Source organism: Anarrhichthys ocellatus, unplaced genomic scaffold, assembly GCF_004355925.1.
Source record: "Anarrhichthys ocellatus isolate YVR2014 unplaced genomic scaffold, GSC_Weel_1.0 scaffold6, whole genome shotgun sequence".
In the NCBI taxonomy this organism is placed as follows: domain Eukaryota; kingdom Metazoa; phylum Chordata; class Actinopteri; order Perciformes; family Anarhichadidae; genus Anarrhichthys; species Anarrhichthys ocellatus.
The window spans coordinates 13,027,400-13,037,011 of NW_022280036.1; the positions used below are offsets into that span (position 1 = coordinate 13,027,400).

General features: G+C 40.3%; 1 protein-coding gene across 1 annotated transcript in view; it reads right to left on the reverse strand.

The window, feature by feature from the left end:
* Positions 1-9,612, reverse strand: part of rasa3 (RAS p21 protein activator 3) — a 37,168-nt gene that overhangs the window by 12,943 nt on the left and 14,613 nt on the right. The window contains exons 4-7 of the mRNA XM_031846214.1: positions 9,198-9,292; positions 6,561-6,637; positions 1,027-1,107; positions 846-918 (exon numbers count right to left, since the gene is read on the reverse strand). Coding sequence (XP_031702074.1) covers positions 846-918; positions 1,027-1,107; positions 6,561-6,637; positions 9,198-9,292 — 326 coding nt within the window. The remainder of the gene's footprint in view (positions 1-845; positions 919-1,026; positions 1,108-6,560; positions 6,638-9,197; positions 9,293-9,612) is intronic.

Here is a 9,612-nt window from a genome sequence, read left to right on the forward strand (position 1 = left end):
AGGTAAAAGCAATGAAAGCCAACGTTTTCATATCTAGGAGCCTGAGCCTTTAGCATGTTAACTGCAGAACATTTTAGTGGCTAACTACAGTGTGATGCTAACTGAGTATAGCCTTACAACGTGTGCACTGCAGCCTGTGAAGATGATTACAATACAGCTTGCTCAGTTTAAAAGGATAAGTACATTTTGAAGTAGCAAATAGACCCATGGACCAACAAAATGGACACCAGAGGGAGAGATTTTTTTTTGTTACTTTATAAATTCTATGGTCAGTTGAAATTTGTCAGTGAAAATCTTTGAACAAATGTTTTAGTATCCAAATTTCAAACATGTTGCTGAATTGTTGTCTGTGCCCAAATATCATATTTCATAACACCACTCAGTTATGAATACATTTTTCTTTTATTAATACGAAGGTTATTATGGGTGGTTATTAAAGGCCCTGTACATCCACACACATGTTTCCCAACTTATTCTGGTTAATGTACCTCTGCTCAGATTGAAGTTGGGTAGAGCTGTGCTGGAATTACATCACCAAACGTCATTAACCAATAATAAAGATAAAGGTGTCACAACCCACCCACAACAGGTGCAATAAAATGATCAGGATGGACAGAGAGATGAGAGATGAAGCCCGGTTTGAGCACCCACATGCTAATTAGAAGAAGTCTAACTAGGCCTTGGGTGTGTAAGATACTTACATTAAACAAATCAACAATTGCATATAGCTGTATGGCTCAGGTGTCCACATACGTTTTGAACCCACACTATATCTCTAGCTTTGACTGATATCCAACATGAAGACACAATTTACTGTTCAACAACTCACAAGCAGATATATTTACCTCAAAATAGAAAACCTCCTCAAACTGTGGATTGTTGGTTTTCCTCTTCACTTTGGTCTTCTTGGCTTCCGACCTGAGAGAAGCAGAGAGGCAGAATGAGATAAAACCACATGTTAAAAGTTAACATGGAAAACAAAGGTGTGTCAGGTGAAATCACGTCCAATCGTGTGAGCGATCTGACCTTGAAGGTCCCAGTAAGGAGACGGCAGCGTAGGGATCACATTGGCCGTTGACGATTGGAAGACCTTGGCACTCCAACACACTGTTTAGAAACACACACAAAACATTAATGAATAAGCACACTACTGTACAACTTGCATAGGCACACATGCACACACACACACCTGTAACACATTAACGTGATGCTAATTAGAACTGTGTGATCTCGTCCAATGCTCTACTCTGAATGACTTATCGCCTAAATATCAGGCATCATGGTACTAAAATTCGAATGGTCTAATACATAAAATCTAACATAGACAAAAGCTTTGACCGTATCTTTATTATGCTAAGGTATGTTTTACAACGTTAATGTAGCTTTACTATGCTAAGTTAGGAGGAGCTAGCTTAGCTCTTTTTTCTTTTGGCAGCACCAAAAAAACCAAGATACGGCATAAAATGATCTCCAAATGCCAAGAGCTAGGGGCCAGAGTATGGAGAGTATAAGACTGCTCTCAGAGGACTCTTAAAGCTTTATTAAGTTATCACAAAATCAAATGACGAATGTAAAAGGGTCACCAGTCCTGCCAAGACCACTGATAATTGACACCCAATCCTCTGCCCACACAGGCAGCAGGAATCTCATTGCTCTCATCAACCCTCATATACAGTATCAAACATTATGCAGCTATTTCCAGGAAACAAGAAGATATGCTACCTGCCCAGCATGATACAGCAGAATAGACATTCAAATATCTAGCAGCTTAAGACAGATATGTTTCTCTGGAGTTTGTGGAGACCAAAGAGCTAAAAGACCAGTGTTGGACCTTGATTACCAGGTGACCAGAAACACGACTCCATTGGGATGATAATTCTGATACTATCAGTTTCTTTTGGAGGCTTTCATCCCCCCAATTGATAAAAAAAAGTGGCTTAATGCAGCTTTAACTTAACTTCAAAAATCCTAATTTGAAGTCCGAGCTCTGAAATGATTACAGAAGGTTCTCAGTAACACAGAGCTGGTAAACGAAAAGAAAACATGTGACACTTGAACCTTTTGGGTGGATACAACAACTTTACTGCTGCTATCCTCTAGACCAGGGGTATTTAATTAAAATTCCAAAAGGTCCAGATTGAGAAAATCTCCTCGGACAAAGGTCCGGAACATTACAATAATATCTAACTTGCGCTATTTAGTGCCATATATATATATATATATATATATATATATATATATATATATATATATTCAAAAAGTCTAGTAGCAGTAACGTCTCTGTGTAGTCAACAACTGTCAAATCAAATAAAGAAAGTACACATCAATTATATTTGAACAATTATTATTCTCAGTTTTCAAATTTAACTGGATGGATTATAAATAATACATAGAAATACATAAATAAATGTTCTTCTCATTTCATGTACAATAAGGGCTGCATTAAAGAATAACTGACATAACAGAAAGCTTTTCAAAAATGTGCATCTTAAAATAAAGTACTTAATTTTAGAAAAAATAATTCCACTGAATTGTCCTGCAGCTTTAAATTTAGTTCATTCTGGTGTGAAGTGATGTCAATCAAAAAGCCACAATATTATATTTTTCTCATCTTCTAACCTAACAAGATAAATCAGTGAGCATGGACTTTATGTGTGGTTATTAACACTTGTTTCAGCTCTATTCTCTCTGTTTACATCATTGTTGGTCAGTGAATTCATGTGTTGGGATCCTGATCATTTTGGGCTCTTAGGTTTATTTTCTGTGTCTTCATTTAGATGTGAGTGGGTACGTTTGATGAAAAGAGTTGTGCTTTGTCTCGTAGTGGCGCTTCATATTACCGCTTTTAATAATCATCACGGTCTCTGAACACATGAGACATGCTGGTTTTAAACTGTCCGTGTGAAGAAATAACCTATAAGAGTCTGTTCATTCTTGGTTAAAGACTCTGGTCTCTTTGACCACTTTTCTCTCTTTGGAGAACATTATGTGAACTTCTCTGACTCACGTAATTCTCCTGATCTTCCTTCTCTTTCCTCATCTCTCCCCCGGTGTGTGTACATCTCACTCGAATCAGGAAACGTGTCAGAATACCCATATTTGATTGGCTGAGCTGCATCACGTGATGTGATTTACAACGCATTGGTCGGTGCGTTTCCTGCACCGCTGAACAAGTGCAGTAACGGCTGAAAAAGCTGCGCCGGTTAAAATAGAAGTGCTCTGTCAAAATAAAATCGATTTTAGGTCCTGGGTCCGGATACAACGGCGTCTGGGTCCGGATCCAGACCGCGGTCCGCCAATTGGCGACCCCTGCACTAGACCTTTTTTACAGGATATCCACATCATATGTGGACATTTACAAATCTATATTTATGACGTGGGTATTAAACACATGAGCATACACTAAATTGTTTAAGTGTTTAAGTGACAGAAAGAAAGCTTTTTTTTTTTTACTGACCAAAAACTACATCTAAAGAAAGCATCTTATCAAGCCATCCACTCAATCGCCCCCTTTTCTCAGACATAAAACATCTGGTCCATTCATACTGCAGCTACCTCCTACACTGGGAGTCCTTGCTAGTAAATTCAAGAGCTCTCTGATAGTTTTCTCGGCATGTGAATACGGTCCCTGGTGTCAATGTTAGGTGTGTCTGTAAGAACTGCAGAAACAGAGAGAGAGAGAGGATAGATGAAAAGAGATGGAGGGAAGTAATTCCATTTGAGCATCACACAGGATTTAAAATTGGCACAACTCTTCGCCAATTTTAAATCCTGTGTGATCCAGCAACTACAGACACAGCACAAAGACCACTTGAGAGCGGCCGGAGAAAAAATAAAACGAAAAAGCATCGGAGAGCATATCTTCAGACTTCTGACTCTACAACAGAAGAATCAGACTGAGAACAAGAGAGAGATAGGAAACAAAGCTCAGAAGTGGAAACAAAGGAAGAGAAAAAGCAGCAAAACGTCTTTCTTTTCCAGTTCTGCAGGAATTCTTGTTTCCAAATCAAATCACACACATTCATGCATATGCATGTATTCAATTAAATTATACTTTGTTTGCTTTCTATATACAGGCTCAATAACAGTCTTGTTGTTCCAAGGTCATTTTAATTGGCCGCTGTTTTATACACTATAAACATACAAGCAGAAAGATATGTGCATTTTGTTCCACCAGAACATCTGTCTGTCTGTCTGTCTGTCTGTCTATATGTCTATCTATCTATCCATTCATCCATCCATCCATCTATTCCTGTGTCCTGTGTCCAATGACATCATGCTGTAAGGGGATTAGAAAACGTTGCAGGACACCCAGCGGGACGACTCACTTCCTGTGTGTCATGATGATGCACCACTACTCACACCGCATGATGAATTACAAAGGAAATTGCAGCCCTGCCCACAACTGAACCGACTAAACACACACACACACACACACACACACACACACACACACACTGGTTCCTAATAAAGAATAAGGAGAGGGCTGGGTTAAGCATCACTAATGCCAGAGCGCTTCCTGTCCAATAAGCTTGTTTATATAACCCCTGCTTGGCCTACTATCCAGTCCTCTCCTCTTTGTCTCTCTCCCTCTCTCACCACTGTGAGCTCTGACATGCCAGACAGTGGTGGTGAAACAGACTTATTTGTTTGAGTCGACATTACTCATATTAGGTTAATCTGCTTCTTTATTGCGCCCACGTAACATGTCAAAAACAATTTGGCTCAAGTAAGAGGGAAATGAATTACATCATGGTGCCAAAACCACAGACAAAAAAAGCGGAAGTGATTTTTGAGTCTGTGTCACTGACGGAGCACTATTGCAAGTAGGTGAAATATTAAATTATAACAGAACAGGGACTTGCGTATCTTCCATGAGAAAGTAATGTGTTTGTTGTAAGATGTTTCTTGTTATCAGATGTCATTCGTGGTACAAACCACAAGTTAACCACACCTTAAAAATTAAAAATGACAAGTGAAACACGTATATTCAAAATATTACTTCAAGGGGAACTTCATCGATATTCACACATCCACGTCTGTTTACAGGTTTTGGATAGTTTTGTCTATCTGATGAGTCACCTGAGTCAGCGTCGGTTGGGGCTGAAGACCACAAGTTTGAAAATGAAAAAAATCAGAAGGTGTGACATTAGAAAGTAGTGAGTCCTCCTTAGCCGCTCCTCATCTCTGCTTGAGGCTTGTGGTTTGAGGCTACATCGAATAACACACCCGAATGTTAGACCAAACTGTCGTTGGTCGAGGTGCATTGACGGTAATGTCGGCGCCATGTTTTCACAAGTTAGAATGTGTGGAATAAAAACGACATCAATTTTGTTATTATTAAGCAAAGGTACAGTACTAGTATAAAGTAGAAGTACTTGTTATGCAAAAAACTGGCCACAGAGAGTTATATCATAATGCATTATATTATTTGGTTATTATTACTGATGCATTATTCTTTAAGTAGTATTTTATCATTGTAGTTGTTTGAAGAAGTGCTGAATTTTTCTTATGTATTTTATATATTGTATTCTTATGTACATGTTACTTGAGGCTAAATGCATGTACACATGCTTGAGTGTATGTACACTCAGTTGACTTGTAATAAAACATGCTATGATAAATAACATTACTTCTCTTTGTCTAAAGACGATTTCTGTCAATCGGTTAGTTTGATCTGTAGAGCTGAATGGATGCAGCTCTCTCTCCGTCCCTCTGGTACACGTGTCTTCCTAGAGAAATCTGACCAGATGACCGGCTGCTCTAAGCTCCTTACCCACATTGGGCTCTGGGAACGGAGCCACGCTGGCTCGTCATTGGACTTTACTGCTGCGTTACACAGAAGAAGAGCACACACAAATATTCACACACAGAATAATCCATCCACGCCATAAGCATATCATTGATCCCAAATGCTGAAGTTCACACATCACATGCGTGTACTTTAGCACAGTGGTACGTCGAGCTAAATGCTCATGTCAGGATGCTAACATGCGCAGAAAGACCAGACTAACATGCAGATGTTTAGCGGGTATACTGTGTGGCATTTTCACCAGCTTAGCTTAGCGTGTTAGCATGCTAACATTTGCTTGAATTAGCACTAAACACAAAGTACAGCTGATGGGAATGTAAATAAAGTCACATTTTGACTTCATGGTGGCACTAGAGGAAAAGTCAGGGGATCACCAAAGTCTGCAGGATACATCCTCTGGGGACCATGAATGTCTACACAAAATGTTGTGGCATCCATCCAGTACTTTCAGAGATATTTCAGTTTGGACCAAAGTGGTGGACAAACTGACATTGCAGTCCCTAGAGCCTCATTGCCAGCGTGGCTAAAAATAAAAGACATCACCAGACAGTAACAGCGGCATAAAGCTTTGACAGAAAATGGGTATTTTTCTGTAAACAGCAGAAAAGCAATCTTTGTGACTTCTTTTCTTCTGTTTACATATATTTTTTATAAAACTGCACAAGTCAAATAAACATAAGGAGTCTGTGTGTGTGTGTGTGTGTGTGTGTGTGTGTGTGTGTGTGTGTGTGTGTGTGTGCAGTCTCACCGTGTGGCTAGTTTATGGTTGATGACCCCACTGTCTGTGATGACTTCACTCAGACGCAGCTCCAGGTGCACTTTTCCCTGCAGAACACAAAACACACAAATGGATACTTTCTATGCACACACATCTGAATTTAAATGTTCAAGGTTCTGCGGAGTACTAATGAGCACTTCAGCGTCTGTACAACACCGGCGTCCACCACACAGCCAGGTGCCCAGTGACAGGTGTAAACCTTGCATTCGTCGTTTTGTTTGTGTGCGTGTGAAATAGAGCTGGCTTGTGACGCAAGACAAACTTCCTGCTGACAACAACAGGAAACTTTATCCAATAACAAAATGTCAGTTTTTAAGCTTGTTTTAGGCTTGGTGACAATCCATCTCTCACAATGAATAATCCAACAGGTTCAGCCATTGGTTTCAGCTGCGAGCCTGAACATCATGCTGAAGTTATTTTCCCTCTCTGAAGTGATTGGATTAATGACATAATGACTCCAAAGCTCCATTAATTAACAGCATCAGTATGCAAACTCACAAGCAGAGGGAACAAACACACGCACTTACACATGTGCGGACAGGCCAAACAATGTGTCCTCTATTGAAAAGAGAAGAGAGACACTCTATCTTCCTACTTCATTTGATCCATCTCCCTCGCTTTCTCTCTTTTCTCTCATTCTCTCACACATCCTTCCTCTCCCCGGCTCCACAGATGAATGTGTCTCTGTTTCAGATCGCTGCTCCAGGGCAACACACACCCATCTGTCTGCAGATGTTACTGTTCACTGTGTCTCCGACTGTGTGTGCAGTACCATGTGCCGGGTGTGTGCGTGCATGCGTGTGTGTAACCATGCGTGTGGGTGAGTGAGACTGCTGAAACACCGAATAGTAGAAAATGTTGCACATGTGTCAAATGAGCATGTAGGACAAGTGAGGGAAAAACCGCAACAGCTCACAGCTGGATTACTAGAAGAAAAACAAAGCTAGTTTTCACCGTCTTTTAAGGCTTTAAGGTCAACTATTCATATGTGTGTAAAATTGCATTGACTACTTGCTGAGAATACCCAATGAGAGGTGCTAACTGCATGGCAGATAAAACCGCTGCCAATCACAGAAATCTACTAAGTTCACTTTTAACTGCTGCCATCAATTGTGCAGACTTTCCTCCACTTGTCACAAACAGCAGCTCTGTTATTTGTGTTGTTCCTAATGTTTGGACTTACGTTTGGATGTGCATTTAACATTGACAGAGATGTCAGTGGTACCAAAGTAGAATAAAGTGCAAACATTACAGTCAACATTTCCCAAAAATAAAGGAGCGATTTGCTTTGATGTGCTTTTTTCCCCTCCAACAGGTAAGAACCATGAACGTATTCCTTAACATTCAGTGATGTCTTATTATTATTCTCAACAGCCAATCTGAACCACGACCATGCGACCCAAACACACACACTTTACGTTTTTATCACAGCCAGCTGTCATTAAAACAAGTGAGAATGTGAAATATATAGTGATCTTGATCAAACTGCGTGTTCACTCTTTCACCAGCTGATCACAAACTGAGCGAATGGGATCTAGAGTCCACACAGAGAGCCAGGTGACTTTGACCCTGCAGGCTCAGGTGTTTCAGGTGCACACACGCTGTGTTTGTTTGGTTTCTGCCCTGCTTCAAACATTAACATGCAGAAACTCTATCACACACCAATGCACGTACGGTATGCTGGTGTCTAAGGCTGGGTGTTGCATGAAACCCCAAAAATGCTTTTTTCATACCTTAATTTAAGAAATATAAGCAGGTTTTTCTTCAAAAACATTTTCTTTTGAATAAAATGAGCCAAATTTCTCTCCAATTGTAAAGCCTGTTTATGTATCTTTTGCTGAACAGCACCTACTGTGGCCACAAGTGACAATAAGGGTTAAAATGCTAAAACGCAGTGTAACTGTAGAATAAGTATAGCAAGGTGATGTTGCCATCTATCTAAACAATCTCCATCCAAAACTTGCTAAGATCAGCTAACACTCATACCAGACTATGGAAGGTTGTATTAGCAAAACCCACGAGTGTATTGAAATTTGCAAGGGTGTGTTACTAATATCATCAGTACAGAGTGATATTATACTCACCATTCTGCTATCTGAGTTTCGATAAAGGGAAAGGCTGCAATTCATGGCAGTGTATTGTCCCTCGGGGTAAAAGACAAAGCGGAACATGCGACGTGACTCTGTTGTTGTACGGATGGAATTAGTGCATTGATGGGAGAACGAAATTAGAAAAAAAGAAAATCCAGTCTCGAATATAATCCTGTCCCAAATAAAGGGCTGGCTCTTTCAGCCACTAACCCCGCCAATGAGGTAACTATTGAGAATTTGTGGAAGTCTTACGTTAAATGTTGTCTAAACTAAGGCAGTGCTACAAAAAGCTTCAAAGATCAAAGAATCAAACTAATCTGAGCAAGCGACCAACACCAGCCCCAAAACGTATCCAGCCCTGAGACTAAGTGTCATTTGGTTTCTGTGGAAAAGCTGAGAAACAACAACAACTTTAGGATCTGCGAGAGAAGAGGACGAAAAAGAACAGAGAACAGTGCTTTGTTTTTCAAATGTGTGTGTGTGTGTGTGTGTAAGTGTTTTCTCTCTCTGTACTGACCTGCACTTCTGAGTCAGCGCTGACAGGTTGTAGCTGGAACCAGGTGTCTTTGCCGTGATATTTCTGCAGGTCTTCTTTCTTCACGGCAACTTTGCCTACACACACACATACACACACACACACACACACATTAAAACACAAAGACAAATGAGCTCATAACTCACTTTACTAAAAAGATCTACGTGCTTCAATGCAAGCTTCAACAAACACTGGATGGATCACACACCTGCTGTCAATCCACCCGCCACATGTCTTTTTAATGCATGCAGGCACCTGTTGAAGAAATACTCACAAAGCGAACTGTTGGTGGCCTGGCTATGACCCTGTCATTTCTACCCTGAAACTAACAAGTTACTTTTCTGTAAACAACACACACACACACACACACACACACACACACACACACACACACACA